Genomic DNA, 24,386 nt, shown 5'->3' with positions numbered 1-24,386 from the left:
CCCCCTGTGTGCTGTCACTCCTTGGAGCAGGAACAAGATGCATTTAAAGGTGGCTACCTCTTCTTTGGCTGCCTCCTCATGAAGAAGAGGTCACACAGAGAGCTGGGCTCCAGGACAAATTTGATTCCAAAAGAGGTTTCTGCATTGCCAAGCACAGCCTTGTCATGTGCAGGTTTCCAGGAAACTGCTTCCCTAGTTTACATCCATTCCCCTGGCCAGGGCTTGTGGACAGTGTATGGTATTTCTATCCTCCACCTGGCTATCCCCATGTGTACCATGACACATACCCTACGAGTAGAATTGGTCTTTAACCAGTTCCCAACGTGCTATAGCCCAAGGACGGCTACAGCGCCAGCTGTCTGGTTCTGGGATGACGTCCATGGATGTCATTCAAGAACACGCCCCCTGTGCGCCCCCAGCAGCATGCACCTGGCGTCGCCGGTGGTCGCTGTGTCCTATGACACAGCAGATCACTGGTAAATGCAGTTGCCGGCTATTGGCTGCCCTTTCCACACGCTGTCACAGCGTGAGGAAAGTACTGCCGAGAACCGGCAATTGTCAACGAAGGGATCGGCACTGATCATCAGTGCCCAGCAGTGCCAGCTCACCAGTGCCGCCTATCTGAGCCACCTCCTTAGTACCCATCAGTGCTGCCCCATCAGTGCTGACCCATCAACGCACATCAGTGAAGGAGAAAAATTACTTGTTTGCAAAATTTTATTATATTCAATCTATTCAAATTTTTTGCTCTTTTTTTGTTTATAGCGCAAAAAATAAAAACACCCAGTGGCAATTAAACAAGAAAAGAAAGCTCTATTTGTGTGAAAAAATAACAATTTCATAGGGGTACAGTGTTGCATGATCGAGCATTTGTCATTCAATGTGCAACAGCGCTGAAAGCTGAAAATTGGCCTGGGCAGGAAAGGGGTATAAGTGCCCAGTAGGCAAGTGGTTAAACCACTTTACCTGCGGAAGGTTTGACCCCCTTCATGACCAGGGCATTTTTTGCTATAAAGCACTGCACTACTTTAACTGGCAATTGCTTGGTCATGCAACATGGTACCCAAATGAAATAATAAAGAAAAAAAACAACAAAAAAACACATTTTTCTTAGTGTGTTATAAATTTTGAAGGCAAACCTTCATTCATAAAATTTAGTGCTTTGTAGTATGCTACATTTCTTTGAAAATATAACCCGAAATCAGTGTAATCTGTGTGAACGTATAGAGTCTACAAACTATGATATATATATATATATATATATATATATATATAGATATATATATATATATATATATATGTATATATATATTTATTTGAAAATTGATCAATCCTGATGTGCTGACGGTCTAGCTCATTTCTTGAGACCCTAAAATGGCAGGACAGTACAAATACCACCCAAATTATCCCTTTTTGTAAAGTAGACAGTCCAAGGTATTAAGTAAGGCATGGCAAGCTTTTTGAAGATGTAATTATATCACAATTTTTTTGAAATTATAAGACTTATTTTGTGCACATACTCTCACCATTGCAGTACAGCATCATCATATGACTGGTCATATGATCAGGAATACTCACTGAAAACCGTATGTGTAAAAAAATAAATTAACAAAAACAACTTTTTTTTTTTTACTCACTGTCATCAGAATAGTTTAGTGTCTCCATAGTGAGACACTGCAAGACTCTGGGAGCTGATCAGGGATTTTTTTTATTGTACACCATTATTGCTTATAACATGGCTGATCACGGTTATAAGCAATGTTTATGAATGGTTTTGTGTTTACTATTGGGATGCTGTAATTGGTCACAAGGGATCACATGGTACAGAGTGCTGTAATTGGTGGAGGTACCAAGTGATCACTTGTAACCAAATCACAGCATCACAATACCAAGCAAAATGTCATGAAAAGGAAAGGTGGCGGTGTCTGTCTCTATGTGAGAGAGTGTGAAAGGACCTAGTTGGAGAGTGTGATGAGGCTGAAGCATTATGGATGGAACTGCACATGGAGTTATTGGAGTTTGTTATAGCCCTCCCAGTGTTAATGAGGAGGTGGAGACTCAGCTCCTTGCACAGATGGAAAGGGCTGCAAGGGCTGGGACAGTGATAATAATGGGGGATTTTAACTACCTGGAAATTGACTGGATTAATGGCACTGCAGGAACAGTTAAAGGGCAAAAATGTATAAACCTATTACAGGACAATTTTATGGTACAGTTCATAGAGTCCCCAAGTAGGAATGATGCTCTACTGGTCCTGGTAATCTCAAACCATGCAGAGCTTATTACTAATGTCCATATAAAAGAACATCTGGGTAGCAGTGACCATAACATGATTTAATTTATTGTTATCTGTGAACAGCAAGCACATACAAGAAAAATAAAAACGCTAAATTTTAAGAGAGCAAATTTTCCAAGGCCGAGAGCTGCTCTCCAAGACCTAGACTGGGAGGGAATATTGGCATCGATGAACACAACACAGAAACGGGAGTTCTTCAAAAAGACTGTATGTGAACACACTGCAAATATATTCCCATGGGCAACAAGTTTAAAAGGCTTAAAACCAAACCTATGTGGCTTACGGCCAAAGTTAAAGCTATAAATAATAAGAAAACAGCTTTTATGAAATATAAAAATGAAAGAATGCTATCACCATTTAAACATTACAAAGAATATAACAGAATATGCAAAAAGAAAATAAAAGCCGCAAAAATTGAATACAAACAACAGACTGCAAAAAGATAGCAGGACAAACTCAAAAAAATTCTTCAAATATATTAATAAAAAAAAAAGGTCCGGTCCAAGTATGTAGGACTTTTACAACATAATCCAGAGTGGGTGACTGGGGACAAAGAAGGCAAATTTATTAAATACCTTCTTCAGCTCTGTATATACAAAGGAGCATGGGGAAGCTCTTGTCCATAAGGGGCATGGTATTGACAGCTCCAGATGATCCACATTGGCTCACAATTGATATGATCCAAAAATATCTAGACAGAATAAAGGTGAATAAAGCACCTGCACCAGATGGCATACACCCACGGGTCCTTAAAGAATTGAATTCCATCATTTCAAAGCCATAATTTCTAATTTTTAGGGACTCTTTAATGACTGGCATAGTACCACTGGATTGGCGTAAGGCCAATCTGGTGCCTACATTTAAAAAGGGGTCAAAATCTTTCCCAAGTAATTATAGACCTGTTTGTTTAACTTCAATAGTTGGGAAGAGCGTTTAATAAAAGACCACATAGATGAGTTCATGCTGGAAAAAATATTTTAAGCAACAGACAGCATGGATTCATGAAATACAGAAGTTGTCAAACAAATCCGATTTCTTTTTATGAGGAGGAGAACAAAACCTTGGACAGAGGAGTGGCTGTGGAAGTGGTATACTTGTATTTTGCAAAATCATTTGACACAGTTCAACACACACGGCTAATGTGTAGTGTAAGGCAAAGTCTTGGAAAAATCTGTATGTAAATGGAGAAAAAACTGGCTAAAAGATTGTATTCAAAGAGTAGTGGTTAATGATTCATTCTCTGAATGGTCTAGGGTTGTTACTGGTGTAACCCAAGGTTCAGTGTTGAGACCCTTACTTTTTAATATATTTCTAAATGATATAGGGTCTGGGGTTAGAATTACAATTTCAGTCTTTGCAGCACGCTGTACAGTGGAAAACATTCTTAAAGGATGTCTCCAACTTACAAGCCGACCTCAATGCACTGTTTAATTGGGCAACTATGTGGCAAATGAGGTTTAATGTTGATAAATGTAAGATTATGCACTTGGGGGCTAAGAATATGCATGCATCATACATACTAGGGGGAGTACAACAGGGGGAATCAATGGTGGAGAAATCTAAAGCAAGCAAAATCCTCTCTGGTATTAAAAGGAGAGAGAGAGAGAGAGAGAGAGAGAGAGAGAGAGAGAGAGAGAGATCATATTTCCCCTGTACAGATCATTAGTAAGACCTCATCTGGAATATGCAGTTCAGTTAATCTCCAAACATGGAAAGGTTTCATCAGAGAGCTGTGAAAATGTGCAATAGACTCCCTCAAGAGTTGGTTCTGGCCAGCTCAGTGGATTGCTTTAAAAAAGGCCTGGATTCTTTCTTAGATAGACAGAATATAACTGGTTATTTACAGGTAAAGTTGATCCAGGGAATATCCGACTGCCTCTTGGGGGATCAGGAATGAATTTTTTCCGCTGCAGGAACAAATTGCAGCAAGATTTGCTGGTTTTTTACCTTCTCCTGGATCAACTGTGGGTGTAGGATTATACCTTTTTTTTATGGTTGAACTGAATGGACGTTTGTATTTAGCCAGACTAACTATGTAACTATGAATGAAAGCCATTCACGACAGTTTGCTTACATTGTAATCAAGTGATTGGTCATAGCGATCACATGATACAGCAGCTGGGTACCAAGCACTGTGATCCACTGTGTCCACCGGAAAAATCAGTCACAGGATTGTGCCACTGCCTACATCGTTTGCAATAAAGGTACTGTGGGAGGGTAGCAAGTGGTTAATGATACTATACTATGGTGGTTTACGATGTATTTTTCCCTCCGCTTATGGTATTCACTGCCCTAGTCCAGTTTACTGAAGCAAGAGCTGGTTGCAGGACTGGGCCTGCAAGAGCAAAGAACGACTTTAAAAGCATTTCAAACATTTTATTGTCAATCTTTGAAAGGAGGAATAATGCTTCCTTTCCACTTTAAGCTTTAAACTGCAATTATTTTACATGAGTACTCAACTGTAGCGGTGTACCAAAATGAAAATTCTGGTGCCAAAACTGAAAATTCAGGATACACTTGGCCGAAAACCGAAACAGCGGTTTTAAAAAGTAATACATTTTTCAAATGCAGCTTTTTTTGGAAAAAAAAAAAACTTTAATGATTTAAACAAAAAAAACAATACATACCCCAACTTTTTTGTAAAATATGAAAGAGGATGTTACACCGAGTAAATAGATACCCCACATGTCATGCTTTAAAATTGTGCACGCTCGTGGAATGGCGTCAAGCTACGGTACTTAAAAAAATCTCCATGGGTGACGCTTTAAAAATTTCTATAGGTAACTAGTTTAAAGTTAGAGGAGGTCTAGCACTAGAATTGTTGCTCTTGCCCTAACTTTCGTGGCAATACTTCATGTGTGTGGATTGAACACAGTTTACATATGTGGGCATGGCCTTTGTATGCGTTCATAACTACATAGTTACATAGTCTGGCTAAAAAAAGAGAAAAGTCCATCCAGTTGAACCATGGGGGGGGAAGCTATAATCCTATACCCACAGTTGATCCAGAGGAAGGCAAACTAAGCACAAGCATCGAACATAGGGGGGCGGGGGCACTTTAAATTTTTTTTTTGTTTTTTTACACTGTCCCTGGAAAAAAAAAAAAGTTTTTTTAATCACTTTTATTCCTATCACAAGGAATGCATGCATCCCTTGTGACAGAAATAAGTAGTGACAGGTCCTCTTTATGGAGAGATATGGGGTCAATAGGACCCCACATCTCTCCTCTACAATGTAAAGCATTAGAAAAAAAAAAATTGATCTAGTGCTTTAAAAAAAACAAACAAAAAAAACCAAAAAAAATCCAAAATGGCCTTGTTTATAAGGCGCTGGAACCGGAAGTGACGTTGCTACGGTCCTCCAAGGGCATAGAGATGCCGGGATCATTCAATGGTTTCTCAGGTAAGGCTGAGAACCACCGAGGGCAGGCAGTGGTGGGTGGCGAGGGGCGGGGCTATCTTCGGCACCTGTAATTGGTGCTTATTTTCCTGTCGGCCAAAGGCAGATAGGGGTGTTTTCGGCCACCGAAATTTCAGTGCATTTCTACTCAATTGTACATGATAGGGTTACTACCCATCTCAGCAAGCAATCTGAGCTCATACTTACGCAGCTCAACATGAGGGTTTCCAGACTGTTTCTTCTGTTTATCTCCACCATCAGATTCATCTAAAAATGCAAGTGATCAGGTTATACGTAATAAAAACACATGACAATTAGAAGACAAAATTATGAACGTATTAGGCCTCATACACACCGAGCTTAAAAAATGCCAGGTTTACAGGTGTTTAGAATTTTTTCAGCCTGTAAAAGCAGCTGTTAGCCTACATGTCGATGCACTTTGACATTTACGGACATATTAAAAGAGAAGCATTTACAGACTGAAGAGGAAAAAAAAAAAAAAAGCGTGCTCAGGAGAGCAGAATACGGAGCGCTTAACCACGTGTAATAATAAATATTCAAGCCCATGGAATCCATTACCAAACACTTGACATGACTAAATGCGTGTGCAATACGTAGCTTTAGAAATATTTTTAGGCAGCTTTTCTCCTGCCAGAAGATCTGGTGTTCAAAGGAGAAAAGCAAACCACCCTGTGCACATGAGGCTTTAATAAACCAATGCAAAGAGATATATTATAATTCAGTTTAAAGAATTATTTCAATGCACATACGAACTTTATAGGGGTGCACAAGCCTCATATACACAAGGACAAAAACATTCTAATATAGCAATGTTAAAGTAAGCACATTGCAAGCAGAGACTACTTTCTGTAAAAACTACACATCAAAACAATTCGATCCAGAGATACAAGCAGCAGAAAACACTAGGGCAGAATGTTCCAGGTAAAGGCAAGATTTATCAAAGCCACCCTACTAATCGGTGCGGCCTCCCACCCTCCTGTCTTGAACTGCTGTATGATAATAAACTAGATCAGTAAGACCTATACCCTCATATTTTGTGGGCATTTTAAGAAATTTTTTTTTATTCTGGCTTTTTTTATGCCCAAATGAAGTTGACAACTAGGGATTTGATTTCAAAGTTGGTTTATTATATTGTTTATGCTGAACCAGGTGAACACTTTCTTATGCCAATTAGTGAGGTCCCATTGAATTGTTGGTAGTAGGAGTTTAAAATCCAAGTCAAAGTTTCTGTAGGTTTGCCATGGCCGCCTTACAGAGGTACTTAATATGAGACAGGGCACATTTTGAAGGGGATGGTTCCCAGAATCCTAAATTGCCAAATGATCCTGTCAAACACTTTTCTTGTTTGGTGTTAGCTGTACATGCAGAGTTTGAGGTAGCATAACTGATGTATACCCTAGAGTAGTGGTCTCCAAACTGCAGCCCGGGGGATGGATGCGGCCCTTTGTTTGCTTTTATCTGGCCCCTGGGGCACTTTTACCTCTCCCACTAATACAAGACACTATTCCTCCAACTGACACCAACAATGGGGCATAATTCCTGCTACTGAGAAACAACCGGACACTATTCCTCTCATTGACAGCAATGATGGGGCACTATTCCTCTCATTGACAGCAATGATGGGGCACTATTCCTCTCATTGACAGCAATGATGGGGCACTATTCCTCTCATTGACAGCAATGATGGGGCACTATTCCTCCCACTGACAACAATGATGGGGCACTATTCCTCCCACTGACACTAATCATGGAGCACTATTCCTTCCACAGACACCAAGAATAGAGCAATATTCCTTCCACTGACACCAATGATGGGTCACTTTTCCTCCCACTGACACCAACAATGGGGTGCTATTCCTCCTCCTAATACAAAAGATGCATTGTTTACTCCCTCTGATGCCAGGACAATTTCTTTTCCCGATGACCACAGTCCGGCCCCCCTAAAACCTTAAAACAGTAAATTGGCCCTTTGTTTAAAGAGTTTAGAGAACCCTGTCCTAGAGAAACTATCCCTTGCTTCTCAGGTGGGAGTGAAGCCTGAGTGAATCACGTTGGAAGGTTTGGAAGGTGGAGAAGAGGGGGAATCAATGTTGGAAGGTGGAGAAGAAGTCTCATATGTTTCACATCTTAGACTGTGGAGTTTAAAAGAAAATGTCATGGTAGAAATACAGAAGCTGCAACTAATAATTTGTTTTGGCAGACGCAAGCTTATACATCTTTTGCTACTTAATACGAATATGCTGATCAAGTGTTAAGACTCTTGCTAAGTCCATGCTTGTTTCAGGGCAGTGACACAGTAAGTAGTTAAACATAGGGTTGCTGGGCCTGGAGCTCACACCTTCAATAACATGTTAATAATGGAAGCTTCCATGTTTTTTATGCAACATTAGTAACCCATCAAGCATTTGACTACAGTGTGAACAACCAAAAAAGTTGCCATTTAAAAATGTGGTCAGCCTACCGGGATGAAAAACATTTTAACTTTGTAGCTAGCAAAACAAAATTATTACATTTTTGCAAGCGATGCAGCTACAGACTCCGGGTGTTCCTTGCTCAAAATTTGCTCACGCTAGACTATTGAATTTGCATGAGATGGATATCTCACACAGCTTCCAGCTAACTGAAATTTGATGAAAACTTAGCCCTGGGTGTCCAGTATGACCAAAATTAAACAGATTTATGCAAAATGAATTAACAGTCTAAAGACAACTATTCAGGGGTTTATGATAAAAATAATGTTTAAAAGAAAAAAAAAATATTTTCTAAATGACATCTTTTACAGACAACCAAGATAGTATGCCCATACAGTATTTTCTAAGGAAATTGTTATATATTATGTTTAAGTTACAATTATTAGATATTTTTCATAGGTCCATCTCATTATCTTTTCATTCCCAGAGAAATGCCCACCTTCCCCCAGGTCAAAAGAGTCCAAGCTGAAGCTTCCGTCAGGGCAAATCAGTCATTACATTTTTCTCCATCTATAGCTCCGCAGAAGCAAATCATTCTAATGGTACTACAGAGTACCAGGGCTGGTAAACATTGCACAATCATAGCAATAAATTAGAATATACTTTAGTAATTATATTAAAAATATCTCTGTCATGAACAAAGTACAGTACCTAAAGTCAACTTGTGGGTAACATGTAGTTAAAGCATCGCTGGGATCCCTCCTTCCTCTAACACGAGTCTCCAAATGGAGGCCAAGGGCTAGATGCGGCCCTTTGCTAGCCTTTATCTGGCCCTTGGGAGACTATTCCGCCCACGGATACCGGCGACGGGGCACTATTCCGCCGGCGGATACCGGCGACGGGGCACTATTCCGCCCGCGGATACCGGCGACGGGGCACTATTCCGCCCGCGGATACCGGCGACGGGGCACTATTCCGACCGCGGATACCGGCGACGGGGCACTATTCCGACCGCGGATACCGGCGACGGGGACTATTCCGCCCAAGGATACAGGCGACGGGGCACTATTCCGCTCACGGATACCGGCGACGGGGCACTATTCCGCCCAAGGATACCGGCGACGGGGCACTATTCTTCTCACTGATGCCAGCGACGGGGCACTATTCCCCCCACTGATGCCGGCGACGGGGCACTATTCCCCCCACTGATGCCAGCGACGGGGCACTATTCCCCCCACTGATGCCAGCGACGGGGCACTATTCCCCCCACTGATGCCAGCGACGGGGCACTATTCCTCCCACTGATGCCAGCGACGGGGCACTATTCCCCCCACTGATGCCAGCGACGGGGCACTATTCCTCCCACTGATGCCAGCGACGGGGCACTATTCCTCCCACTGATGCCAGCGACGGGGCACTATTCCTCCCACTGATACCAGAAATAGGGCGCTATTCCTCCCACTGATCCAAACAATGGGGCGCTATTCCTCCCACTGATACCAGAAATGGGGCGCTATGCCTCCCACTGCTCTCAATGATGGGGCGCTATTCCTCCCACTGATCCCAACGATGGGGCACTATTCCTCCCACTGATCCCAACGATGGGGCACTATTCCTCCCACTGATCCCAACGATGGGGCACTATTCCTCCCACTGATCCCAACGATGGGGCACTATTCCTCCCACTGATCCCAACGATGGAGCCCTATTCCTCCCACTGATCCCTGCGATGGGGCCCTATTCCTCCCACTGATCCCAAAAATGGGGCCCTATTCCTCCCACTGATCCAAACAATGGGGCGCTATTCCTCCCACTGATACCAGAAATGGGGCGCTATGCCTCCCACTGCTCTCAATGATGGGGCGCTATTCCTCCCACTGATCCCAACGATGGGGCGCTATTCCTCCCACTGATCCCAACGATGGGGCGCTATTCCTCCCACTGATCCCAACGATGGGGCGCTATTCCTCCCACTGATCCCAACGATGGGGCGCTATTCCTCCCACTGATCCCAACGATGGGGCGCTATTCCTCCCACTGATCCCAACGATGGGGCACTATTCCTCCCACTGATCCCAACGATGGGGCCCTATTCCTCCCACTGATCCCAACGATGGGGCCCTATTCCTCCCACTGAGCCCAACGATGGGGCCCTATTCCTCCCCTGAGCCCAACGATGGGGCCCTATTCCTCCCACTGATCCCAACGATGGGGCCCTATTCCTCCCACTGATCCCAGCGATGGGGCCCTATTCCTCCCACTGATCCCAGCGATGGGGCCCTATTCCTCCCACTGATCCCAGCGATGGGGCCCTATTCCTCCCACTGATCCCAGCGATGGGGCCCTATTCCTCCCACTGATCCCAGCGATGGGGCCCTATTCCCCCCACTGATCCCAGCGATGGGGCCCTATTCCTCCCACTGATCCCAGCGATGGGGCCCTATTCCTCCCACTGATACCAGAAATAGGGCGCTATTCCTCCCACTGATCCCAGAAATAGGGCGCTATTCCTCCCACTGATCCAAACAATGGGGTGCTATTCCTCCCACTGATACCAGAAATGGGGCGCTATGCCTCCCACTGCTCTCAATGATGGGGCGCTATTCCTCCCACTGATCCCAACGATGGGGCACTATTCCTCCCACTGATCCCAACGATGGGGCACTATTCCTCCCATTGATCCCAACGATGGGGCACTATTCCTCCCACTGATCCCAACGATGGGGCACTATTTCTCCCACTGATCCCAACGATGGGGCACTATTCCTCCCACTGATCCCAACGATGGAGCCCTATTCCTCCCACTGATCCCAGCGATGGGGCCCTATTCCTCCCACTGATCCCAACGATGGGGCCCTATTCCTCCCACTGATCCCAACGATGGGGCCCTATTCCTCCCACTGATTCCAGCGATGGGGCCCTATTCCTCCCACTGATTCCAGCGATGGGGCCCTATTCCTCCCACTGATCCCAGCGATGGGGCCCTATTCCTCCCACTGATCCCAGCGATGGGGCCCTATTCCTCCCACTGATCCCAGCGATGGGGCCCTATTCCTCCCACTGATCCCAGCGATGGGGCCCTATTCCTCCCACTGATCCCAGCGATGGGGCCCTACTCCTCCCACTGATCCCAGCGATGGGGCCCTATTCCTCCCACTGATCCCAGCGATGGGGCCCTATTCCTCCCACTGATACCAGTGATGGGGTACTATTCCTCCCACTGATACCGGCAATGGGGCACTATTCTGGACCTTAAACTGAAGCAACAGTTCATCTTTCAACAGGGCAACGACCCTAAGCACACAGCCCACATAACAAAGGAGTGGCTACGGGCCAACTCTGTGAATGTCCTAAGGTGTCCCAGCCAGAGCCCAGACTTAAACCCGATTGAACATCTCTGGAGTGATCTGAAAATGGCTGTGTAACGACACTCCACATCCAACCTGATGGAGCTTGAGAGGTACTACAAAGAAGAAAAGGGAAAAATTGCCCAAAAATAGTTTGCCAAGCTTGTAGCATCATACTCAAAACAACTTGAGGCTGTAATTGGTGCTAAAGGGGCTTCAACAAAGTACTGAGCAAAGGCTGTGAATACTTATGTATATGTGTTTTTTTTTTTTTTTTAGTAAATTGCAGGGATTTCAAAATTAACTTCTTTCATGTTGCCATTATGGGGTATTGTGTGTAGAATGTTGAGGAAAAGAGGAAAACATGTATTTAATCAATTTTGGAATAAGGCTGCAAAATGTGGCAAAACCTAAACGCTGTGAATACTTTCTGGATGTACGGTATATTTCTGGAGTGCTGTTCATAAACAGTTCAGAAAACCTACTTGGGCATCTGTGAGTAGCTGTGATCTAAGCGGTTATCGTCAAGTGACATTTATTACCAACCATGATGGAATAATTTACTTTAAAAGGGGTGGGGAAGGGCGGAAAGAGTTGAAGTTCCCCTGACCACTAATGATTGCAGGATTGTTTTTTCAAAGGTAAAGAAATGAAAGGTAACGATGAGCAAACCCAAAATGTTGGTTTTTATCCCTTTGTGTATTATAATAGAGATTATTAATATACTACTAAACAATTTAGAGCACTGAAAATTAAAAAATATCCTGGTAATTAAGGGGTATATAAAGGCTACTAAAAGTGGTTAAACATTTATTTTTATTAAAAGCTATTTTTTGTTTAGTTAAGGATAGAGTACGGACTGTTTTAAACCCATCAATAGTTTCTTTGCTGTCTGTATTCTGTTGGAGGGATTCTCTGTCTTTAGGTACAACAGGAAAAGACAAAACCTCCCTATTCCTAAACCCCTCATAAAATGCATGCAAAAATGTGCAGAAACAAAGAGGCGGGCTTTAATGCTCAAGTGCACTGCACATGCATCAATGGCAGAGCCTTCTGTGCGAAGAGCAGGCTAACTGCACGATCGCAGCACAGTGACCAAGCTGTCGAAGACAGCTTTTGGTCTCTACTAATGACCAGGAGCTAGCAAGACAGGCTCCTGTTTATGTGATCACCAATCACAGAGGCTGTGTGATTGGCCAGTCCTTCCAGTTACATAAAGACCAGGGCATAAAGACTCTGATGGAGTTGCAGGAAGGGGTTAAAGGAACTCCCCTCTGAGATAGTGGTCACACAAACCAGAACCGCCACTGGAAGATTATCTCTCTGTTCCTTTTCACAACCTATAATTTTTAGAGCTTCCTTCACTTTCAGTACTGTTAATAGTGGTCATCAGGTCAAGCAATCAGTGAAATCTCAACAGTAGGAAAAGAGAAATAAAAACTTGGCAGGCTCGAACTCTTCCCAACTCAATAAAATAGTGTTTACATTCGCTTCATATTACACGCCCTACTTTCAATAATGAAGGTTGGTGCTGAGAAAATATACATTTTACTTGCTAAAACTTTTAACAGCTTTGAACTGATTGTAACAAGTGGAAGTAATTTCTGAGGTTTAATTACTCCTGGTTGAGAAACTATATTTTTAGTTCTATAAAGATCTGCTCTGTCATTAGTGCTCTAGGAGATGAGCAGAGTAACACTGTACTTTGTATCATTTCCAAGAGATATATAGGACTGCTAGTCTGTCAGCATTAATATCTGTCTCAACATCAGCAAATCCGCTATATGTGAGTGGTAAAGTAAATAACATGACAGTCCTGCTGTTAAGTGACAAGGCTAAACCTGATGATGCTAGCAAAATGACTTGATATTGGTGAACAGGCTAAAGAAATCAGCTGGCATCAATGATAGTTGCATGCAATGACACCGCAAAGTAACAGAACCGTGATGAGAACTGAAAATTAGAATCTACTAGCATGACACATAAAAAGATTTAAAATCTATAGATGAAAGGTCACAGTTATTGTATTGGCAAAAGTGTGGCTTTAGAAAATCAGCATTAATAGGTCCCTTAATAGAAATATGATAGAATTGTTCTATAAGGAAACTGTTAACAGCTGTAACAATATCCTTAAATCCTAAAACCTTAAAAGCTTTTTGAAAGGTAGAGAGCATGACAGTGTATGGAAGACACACCTTGTGGTTCACCTCCTTGACTTTCTGCACCTTCCCTGCCCATCTGTCCTACTTGGTAGTAGGCACTGTCAGCACCTCGCAATGTTTCTTTTCTCTGCGCAGATAGGTCTGGGCTTTTCCCACCCGTGCCACGAAAGAATGACAAGACCCCTGAAGGCTTTTTACCTGAAACCAAGACAAAATCAGTGCTTTTATTAAAAGCCTAATTAAAATGGAAAATTGGTTTGCTCAATACATTACCAGAAGGAAAATTATATGATAGGATTTCAGTAAAACTTTGGCTCTCACCATGTTCTTTACCAGAGAAAAAAAAAAATGGTCACTAGGACAAACAGAGGGTGAAACTCTGCTCAGCCGAGAGTGTAAGGAATACAGCGCCTCTCACCAGACTGGCAATGCTTATTGCAGTGGAAATTAGGAAACAAGCTAGATCCCGTTATATTTTAATACCAGCCAATGAAAATCACTAAAACATTCCAAAAACTTTGCTAGATGGTAACATACTGATTTAAATAAACGTGTACTGAGAAAAATAATATGTGAGCTACCACCATTAAGCACTCATTCTCAAAAGGTTGGTTTCAAAAGGTTTGTTGCCTGGCTATGCCAACGACTTGCATACTTTCTACATGTCTGACTAGGAACAAAAATGTAAAAATAGAATTTTGTACAGTTGTGGCCAAAATTATTCAACCCCCAATGCTGTAAAGGGGTTTAGGGACTATAGTGTACATTTGGAATTGTATTCAGAATCAAATCCTACAAGGACGTTGTAACTACCCAAATGCAACTAAAATGACATCAATTGTTTATGTAATACAGTAGTAAATGGTTCTTATGTGGTTTCTTCATTGCCACAATTATTCAACCCCTTAAAGACTACCACTCTGAAGAACAGAGGTTCATACAGGTGCTTTCCATCAGGTATTGAAAACACCTGTGGATGTCACCGAGCAGCAATCAAGCATAATAAGCACCAATTAGGCAGCTTTAAAATGACTGTGATACTCAGCTCCTTCTAGACATTTACTGGTGTGGTTACAAACATGGTGAAGGCAAGAGAATGGTCCAGGAAGACAAGAGAAGAGGTGATTTCTCTTCACAGGAAGGGCAATGGCTATAAGAAGATTGCAAAGATGTTAAACATACCAAGAGACACCTTAGGAAGCATCATTCGCAAATTCAAGGCAAAGGGCACTGTTGAAACGCTACCTGGTCGTGGCAGAAAGAAGATGCTGACTTCGACTGCTGTGCGCTACCTGAAGCGTAGAGTGGAGAGAAGTCCCCGTGTGACTGCTGAGGAACTGAGAAAAGATTTGTCAGATGTGGGTACAGAAGTTTCAGCCCAGACAATAAGACGCACACTGCGTAATGAAGGCCTCCGTGCCAGAACTCCCAGGCGTACCCCCTTGCTGTCTCCAAAGAATAAGAAGAGTCGACTGCAGTATGCCAAAAGCCATGTGGACAAACCACAAAAGTTGTGGGATAGTGTTCTGTGGACTGATGAAACAAAATTAGAACTGTTTGGGCCCATGGATCAACGCTATGTTTGGAGGAGGAAGAACAAGGCCTATGATGAAAAGAACACCTTGCCTACTGTGAAGCATGGTGGAGGGTCAATCATGCTTTGGGGCTGTTTTGCTTCTGCAGGTACAGGGAAGCTTCAGCGTGTGCAAGGTACCATGAATTCTCTTCAGTACCAGGAGATATTGGATGGAAACGTGATGCAGTCCGTCACACACCTGAGGCTTGGGAGACGTTGGACCTTTCAACAGGACAATGATCCCAAGCATACCTCCAAGTCCACTAGAGCATGGTTGCAGAGGAAAGGCTGGAACATTTTGGAGTGGCCATCGCAGTCACCAGACTTAAATCCGATTGAGAACCTCTGGTGGGACTTAAAGAAAGCAGTTGCAGTGCGCAAGCCTAAGAATGTGACTGAACTGGAGGCCTTTGCCCATGAAGAATGGGCGAAGATACCCGTAGATCGCTGCAAGACACTTGTGTCAAGCTATGCTTCACGTTTAAAAGCTGTTATAACTGTAAAAGGATGCTGTACTAAGTACTAAGATTGAATGTCACTTGGGGGTTGAATAAAACTGATAATGCTGTGAGCACAGAAAAGACATTTGTGGTTATTTCATTATAACTGTTATGTTATATTTGTCTGACCTACAAGTGCCTCTTTAATGTAAATGTAAGCAAGATGACTGAATGATCAAAAGCAATGTCAAACTGGCCAAAACACTCAATTTCAGTGGGGGTTGAATAATTTTGGCCACAACTGTACTCACCACTGACAGACACAGGAAGTCTTTATCCTTTGGGCTATACTGCTTACTACAGAAGGATATGACATTAGCAAATTGTGAGTACAAAAGTCTATTTTCTATCTTTTTTATTGAGGGACAGTCTTTTAACCTTTAGGATGTTTAAAAGCAGTCCTTTCTTCCTGAAAAAAGAAATAGCTGAAAGACTCTCACAGCCCAAACCACATCCAGACAATGGAGAGAGATTCCCTTTTGCTGAACTGGAGCTGGACAGAGAAACCACAGAATGTCCTTGTTGAAGTAACATCCTTGTTTCCTCAGGGCTGGAAAAACAGGACATGCAGGGAGGCATCTTCGAGGTCTCCCTGAAAAGCGAGGCAATCACCAATCAGAAATACGTCATCTTCAGGGGCGGACTGACCATTTGGAAACTCAGGCACTGCCTGAGGGCCCGGGGTCAGTAGGGGGCCCCATGAGATGCCCCTGGTACCTTTTTCATAGGCTTTTTTGAGTCTGGGCAAGGACACAGGGGCCCCATGATCCCCTATTGCCCGGGGGCCCCATGAGTTGTCAGTCCGCCCCTGATCACCCTAAATTCAGGAACATGTTGAAACCCTTGACATGTAGGACAGGCCGTGATGTGGGCTTTTATTTGGACCCTGATTGCTTACAAAAGGAACTCCTCTTGGACTCTGAAGGTGTTACTGGCTTCTGACCTGTAAGCTCTGTGTTCTTAAGGGGTAAGAGTACTCTTCCCTACAGTCCTTCTGGATGTAGGCATACAAGAATGGTATAAAAAGACCTCAAAAGGCAGCCCCTCACTGAGACTCTTGTACAGAGGTTCCGCTGACAAAAAGTTAAGCTATGGGATCCTTCTCAAGTGGACAGACATAATGCCCAGTAGTGAAAGTTGCCTTATGGAATTTCCCAAGTTATCTACCAAGAAGCCCAGGGCTCTTAGAAAATCTTCAGTAGCTACCAAAAAGCAGGATCTTCTGGATTAGATTCTCTGAAACACAGCATCTGCTTCGCCAAGACCATGGCAAATTCCTACTGCAGCTGCCAAAGACTGAAGTGCCACTCATCAGAAAGAAGGACATCTTAAAGAGGGTCTCTAACTTCTAATCCAATGCATCTTTAAAGACTGGGACATCATCCAACGGGACTCTCAATGTCTTAATCAAATATTAAATAGCCAATCAACAGCCAGAACCCTCCCCCCCCACACACACTTTTTTGTACATTTTTTGCAATCTTTTCTTAATGGGGTACTGGTGTGAAAACCATTTTGGTGTTGAAAACACCTTCTGTGGGTAAGCCCAATCAACACACAGCACTTCTGCAAAGGGAGGGTACACGCTAAAGGATGTTTTTGCAGCCACCAGAACCCAAACGCAGGAAGATTCAAGTGGCGGTAACTTAAGGTTAGCGCAACAAATTCACCAGAAAGCCCACCGTGGCAGCCTGTGCTTGAGAGAACTCAGGACCTTGAGATTCAGGCAGGGGTTTAGAGATAATCTGACCCATAGGGTAGCCATTGCAGGGTGAATTTTGCAGGGGAATATCTATTTGATGAAGAAATCTGAGAGCCCCCCATTGTCCTTCTCCCCACCTCCCTGGCTGCAAAAAGTTGTGGCTTGCTGAGGGATAATATGCCTGTTAACACAGCAAGAAGCAGCCAACCAGCTGATAGAAGATTCAGCCTTATGCCAAAACACTAAAGTAACAGCTCCCCCTAAAAAATGCACATACTCCTGTACTTTTTGTGATAGGGTCAAATAATAATAAGTGAAAAAACACAAGGATAGACAGCTGATAGACAGCTGGAGTTGCAGCAAATCTCCATTAATAGCTGGAAAACTAGGAACAAAAATGAAGATCGTTTTGACCTTGGGCGTTTTAAAGGGCCAAATAATAGAAACTGTATTGGTAGAAGCAACAGGCCAATCCTCCATTGTCAGACTTACAGATTGCATCCATTAGGAGCCAAAACAGTTCATAAGTTATGGAACGACTCAGTTTCTGTGGCAGATTGCTCAGAAGTCACTAAGGCCGCAGACAAATTAGATAGAAAATCTGAAGGCGGCACAGAAACAGCAAATACCTGTGATTTCAGTCACAGAATCTTTCATAACTATGGTAAAAACCTCCGCTGAAAAGGGAGAGGGTTCAGCCACACCCAGTGGAGCCAAGAGGCATGCCAAGGATAGAAGAGACTCTTAAGGGCAGAGGATAATATAATTCCAGGCTGCAGACACTAGCACCATCAGTAGGCAAACATAAGAGGCAAGGCCTCAGGTACTCAAACTCAAAAGACAGCTGGTAACAAATGAGGGTCAGAAGGCCGATTGTGACCAAGGTGACTGTAGGCAGAAAGCCGGACTAGATTGAAGTTCCATGTGGGTCTTCGCAAGTTGAAGCAGCAGAGAGGAGAGGCTGAATTGTAGGAAACAGAGCAGGGATGACAGAGCTAACCCTCCTGTTGGCAGCAGTGTAACCCAAAGTTTAAAGACACCCCATGTCCCTCAATAAACGAGAAAGACATCCTGAATAATCTGAACTTTATACAGATTTAAATGCATTTTAAATGCACATGTTAACAAGCAGCAGAGTGGGAGGAAGACACGCCCTATCAATATACACTGTGTGATTTTTCTGTTATTTGTAGGACACCATGCTTCAAAAAGAAAGCTCTGTTATAATGCATTAGATTCAGTCAGCCAATGAAAGGTATGGTCTATAAATTTAATATGCTATAGGAAACTGCTTTTTGTGCTTTTCTACAAAATAAATGAGCCACATAACACTGCATTTAAAAATTCTAATGTGACAATTTATTTTACAGAAGAAATCATTGTTGAAATAAATTCTAGTGGTAAGACTGAGAAAATTAGATTCATATGGCAATCTGTTAGCCATGTTTACAGCAAATACTTTTTCTGTATAGAATACATGGAGTGGTTCCAGTTTTTCCATCTGGTACTCTATACACATGAAATAATGTTTAACCTACTGGCACTCTGAGTTTCTGCATCAGCTGTACGGGTTAACTGGGTCAGGTTTGGTTCTGGTGCTTTGGCAGGGCTGCTGGTTTTCGGTCTGCTTTCAATCATACTGAAAGTGAAAAACAAGAATGTTAAACAATACATGGTTGTTTATTAATTACAAGTTCATGTAAAGATCAGACCCTTTTTCCCCTCCACTTGCCTTGAAGAAAAAAGTACATTTCAATGGACAGTAAACTGTCTGCTCTTGTTATGAATGAGTTGGATGAGTTGTAAGTGAATTAGACCTCTCCAAATAATTCAGATTTGCTGGAAGCCTGTTATGATTCCTCCCACTCTGTTTTCCTATTATACAGAACTATGTGTACTATGCTTTCTTGGAAATGTTCACACCCATGAAATGTCTCCACATTTATTGTGGTGTTGAATCATTCCTCTCTGGTTATATGCCCATGGTACATCTTTAACATGTGAATCCTAGGGATTCTTAAAGGAACATAACAGAAGATGGTGTTCTGCTTCACACAATGTACTGACTGAACCATGGAAAAATCCCACTGGAGTCACTGCTCTGATTCATTCACTTGTGTGTTAATTTCAGTTTGAGCTATTGAGCTCTTTAAACAACAAACTCGATGAGAATATAGAATACTCATTCAAAATTTTTATGTTTACTGTTTAATTGATCAAACAATGCTGAAGACAAACGTATGCATAAAACCAATATACATTCTATTAATGAATGCATTTAGGGTGATTGCACACAGTACTGCGACAGTCTTTTTACTGCATTGTAAATTGCTTATCACCACAAGAACAAACAGAAAACAACTGTTTTCTGTTTTGTTCAATTCACACTGGAACACAGCCCGGAGCGGTGCTGCAGCATACTGTGATAATATGCAGACATGCTATATTTTATTGCAGCACACTATCGCAGCACAGCACATCACACCGCTGTACAGAGGTATGAATAAAGTGCACTTGAATACACCGCAAATAAAGTTTTTTTTTTCTTTTTTATTTGTACAAAAAGAGCTATATGATGATCTGAATGGCACACCACAGTGCCCTCTACAACAGTCAGGAATGGACAGCTGCCAGAGCCTTAAATCGCTCTGGAAACTGTCCGTTCTAATGTGAATTTAGACTCGCTCAAAATGCACTATAATTTAACCGCAAAAATGAGCAGGGTAGAACATGGTGTAATATAGTTATTAAGGAGCAATTTCACTACAGGTATTTTAAATAAACCTTTTCCCTCAATTATATGAGTATTCAGATTTTTAAATGCATGTTTTTTGAGAAACTAACCATTCATGGTGTTTCAAATTAAAAATAAATAGAACAGTTCTACTCTACTAATGACAAGTAATAATTGTTTCCACTGGGAATAAGAACTGCACTTTCTGCCAGCTCAGCAAAGTCCTGCAGATGTTACGCTCACCGCACATTCTATCATAAATACTGCATGGAGGTATGGAGAATAAAACAAATACCCTGATACATTCCTTCCTGGTTATCAAAGGAAATATAAAACCATGGCAATAAACATTTAAAATGATGAACATACGTCGTAGGAAGAGGAGCATCTTCTGCACAGCTCTTCACAGATACTTTGGACAAATCATCCAGTGCATTCCTATATTCTTTACAGCTTTAAAAAAAAAAAAAGGAAAACAAAATATATATATGGATCAAATAAAATATAACTTAAATCAACCTGAACTGCTTCCTAAAACTGAACAGTCTTAATTTAACAATTTTTTTTTTGCAGCCACAAAGCCAACTTACAGTAAACAACTTTGAACATTTTGTCCCAAAAATGTAAGCTAAAGTTTATTACGCAAACATAGGAGTACAAAGAATTTACCCATATATTTCAATCTATAAATATTTTATGGACCTACAAAGCAGAAACATTATCCTAAGACTACAGACAGACATTTTTGGCTGTGTTAGGTCATAAACTGATAAAAAGAAATGGAAATAACTATTTTAAGTAAGGAAACATGACTACAACCACAAAAAATTACCGTATTTTTCGCTCCATAAGACGCACCTTGTATTTAGAGGAGAAAAACAAAAAAAAAATATTCTGAACCAATGGACTGCAGACACAGTACAGGAGATGACCAGAGACTGCGGACACAGTACAGGAGATGACCAGAGACTGCGGACACAGTACAGGAGATGACCAGAGACTGCGGACACAGTACAGGAGATGACCAGAGACTGCGGACACAGTACAGGAGATGACCAGAGACTGCGGACACAGTACAGGAGATGACCAGAGACTGCGGACACAGTACAGGAGATGACCAAGAGACTGCGGACACAGTACAGGAGATGACCAAGAGACTGCGGACACAGTACAGGGGATGACCAAGAGACTGCGGACACAGTGCAGGGGATGACCAGAGACTGCAGACAGTGCAGGGGATGACCAGAGACTGCAGACAGTGCAGGGGATGACCAGAGACTGCAGACAGTGCAGGGGATGACCAGAGACTGCAGACAGTGCAGGGGATGACCAGAGACTGCAGACAGTGCAGGGGATGACCAGAGACTGCAGACAGTGCAGGGGATGACCAGAGACTGCAGACAGTGCAGGGGATGACCAGAGACTGCAGACAGTGCAGGGGATGACCAGAGACTGCAGACAGTGCAGGGGATGACCAGAGACTGCAGACAGTGCAGGGGATGACCAGAGACTGCAGACAGTGCAGGGGATGACCAGAGACTGCAGACAGTGCAGGGGATGACCAGAGACTGCAGACAGTGCAGGGGATGACCAGAGACTGCAGACAGTACAGGGGATGACCAGAGACTGCAGACAGTGCAGGGGATGACCAGAGACTGCAGACAGTGCAGGGGATGACCAGAGATTGCAGACCTTTGGGGAGGGAGGGGGAGCGGGTACCTGAATTTGACAGGTACCCGCTCCCACTTCCAAGGAGTTGTCCTTCTTTCTTCCCGAGGCGGCTTCTGTGACAGCCGAGTTCCCACTGCGCATGCGCGAGAAGCGCTGCACTTTGTGAATGACCCGAAACCTTCTGGGACCTGTCATGTGTCCCAGAAGATGCCGGACCATTCACAAAGCGCAGTGCTTCTCGTGCATGCGCAGTGGGCACCCGGCTGTCACAGAAGCCGCCGCGGGAAGACTGCAGCGCTGGAGCGAGGAACAGGTAAAGGTCCTGCCGGAGAAAAGAACTGAGCGGCCGGCCCGATATTCTGACATGGTGGCAGCAGAAATACCGGACCGGCCGCTTTACAGTCACTCCATAAGACGCACTGACATTTTCCCCCCTTTTTTTGGGGGAAAAAAGTGCGTCTTATGGAGCGAAAAATACGGTAAGTAAAAAACTCTGAGTGGACCCTGTAGCCATTGGGAAATCATAACAATGAAAAATTGGTAAAAGGAAAATAAACTAATGCCATCTATCTTTCTGAGCCAAAACTTATTTTGGTATGTAGTTCACTGAAAAACTATTTCAGTCCTGGGCAGAGGCAGTCAGGTTGAGAATAATGGATTGTTAACTTCATATTCTAACTCCACTTCTGTTAGGAAAATAAAATCCCTTCTGGGTGATTCCTGTACATTGCAAGCATTTTATCCACTTCTCGCCAGCCGTACGCATACAGTGAGGAACAGATCATACAATGTGATTTCCTGAATTTTTTTTTTAATTCTGTCTCTCAAGAGTAGGAATGCACCTACAATGCGAATTTCAGACCCCTCCATGATTTCTAAATGGGAGAACTTGCAAAATCGCAGGGTGTTCAAATACTTCTGTTCCTCGTGTATATGTGGCCTCCTGGAGGGTGGGCTTTAACACAGAGTGGCAGCATACATGCATCCCTATGTAAAACATTTTATTGTGCCAAGAGCACGCTCCCTGCGCGCTCCGAGCACAACTGGCAGGTACTGGAAAGTTTCCGATGCATACTGCATGCACGAGTGTTATCCATGAAGGAAACCTCTCCTAAAGCCTATGCACAAAAAAGCCCGCCTAGAATTTGCCAGGGCCCATGCTGAAAAAGAAGATTACTACTAGGACTCTGTACTCTGGGGTGATGAGACCAAGATACATTTTTTTGGAACTGATGGCTTCGAAACTGTATGGTGTCACAAAGCTGAGGAGTACAAAGAAAAATATATGGTGCCTAAAGCAAAACAAGGTGGTGGCAGTGTCGTCCTGTGGGGCCGCATGAATGCTGCTGGTGTCAGAGAGCTGCAATTCATTGACGATATCATGAATTCACAGATGTACTGCTCTATATTGAAAGAGAAGAAGCTACCATCACTCAGTGCAACCTTGGTCCTCGTACACTTTTCCAACATGACAATGATCCAAAACACACATCTAAGGCCACTGTTGCATTTCTGAAGAACAGGGTGAAAGGGATTCAAAGGCCAAGTATATCTCCTGATCTGAACCCAATCGAACACCTATGGGGAATTCTGAAGGGACAAGTTGAGCATCACCCTCCATCCTGCATCCAGGATCTAAAAGAGGTCGTTCTTGAAGAATGGAAAAAGATAGATGTTGCAATATGACGCCAACTTGTTCATTCCATGCCTAGAAGACTTGGTGCTGTCCTTACAAAGGATTGAGGTCATACAAAATATTAGAACGTAGTAGTTTTTGTTTTGGGGTATATTCATTTATGCATCAACTAACTTGAGTAAAACTGAAGATTTTTGTAATCCTGGTCACCAGGATCTGGAAAGGTAACTCAGGGGATCTCCAGGCAAAAACATCAAGCTGCTGATAGTTTCCCAGGCTCCGTTGGGCTGGCCCCTTAAGGTGTATTCCTCTTACTCCCACCCTATACCTATGACTGGTTCCCATTGCTGGATGGATGTTTTTTCCTGGAGAGTAACGGTTTGCCGATTACCTGTCGTGCTGATGTGTGCCAGATGATCCCCCGAGTTACCTTTCCAGAGCCAGATGACCAGGAGTGGTTTGATTTACTCAAATGCGTGATATATTGCGCTTTCTGGTTAGTGCAATGTACATTCGTTTTCAAGCCACTGGAGTCACGGAATTCACTTTATGTTTATTGGACTTTGCATTTATTTATTATATTTGTGTCACTTCCGCACTTTAAACGTCAATACCAAGACCTTATTTTCACCATTGGATATAGCGCTCCACAGCGCAGTTGTTTATGTTAATTACATCATACATACATGTTGATTTATTTACTAATTTTTTATATAGCACTGCATTTTACGCTTATTACTCTAGGAGAGCTGGACAGGGCTGTAAAAGGTCCTTAACCCATCAGCAGGACCAGTATCTGCTCCTTTGTGCAAGGAGGACAGGCTGAGCACTGCCAAAGCCCTCTCTGACCAAACAATCAGAAAAAGACTTCATGAGGGTGGCCTGAGAGCCCGACATCCTTTAGTCGGCCCTGTGTTCACTGCCCGGCACC

The 24,386-nt window shown here is 43.1% G+C and overlaps 1 protein-coding gene across 1 annotated transcript in view; it reads right to left on the bottom strand.

Moving 5' to 3' along the window:
• PIKFYVE (phosphoinositide kinase, FYVE-type zinc finger containing) overlaps positions 1–24,386 on the bottom strand; it is a 249,768-nt gene that overhangs the window by 71,851 nt on the left and 153,531 nt on the right. The window contains exons 33-36 of the mRNA XM_089671594.1: positions 20,518–20,601; positions 18,953–19,053; positions 13,670–13,834; positions 5,903–5,962 (exon numbers count right to left, since the gene is read on the bottom strand). Coding sequence (XP_089527720.1) covers positions 5,903–5,962; positions 13,670–13,834; positions 18,953–19,053; positions 20,518–20,601 — 410 coding nt within the window. The remainder of the gene's footprint in view (positions 1–5,902; positions 5,963–13,669; positions 13,835–18,952; positions 19,054–20,517; positions 20,602–24,386) is intronic.

The sequence above is a fragment of the Staurois parvus genome, unplaced genomic scaffold (genome assembly GCF_062004578.1).
Source record: "Staurois parvus isolate SC_StPar_1 unplaced genomic scaffold, SC_StPar_1.0 ptg000011l, whole genome shotgun sequence".
Classification (NCBI taxonomy): Eukaryota; Metazoa; Chordata; class Amphibia; order Anura; family Ranidae; genus Staurois; species Staurois parvus.
Note: the sequence above shows the minus strand (reverse complement) of the source record. Positions and strands in the feature narration are given on the sequence as shown.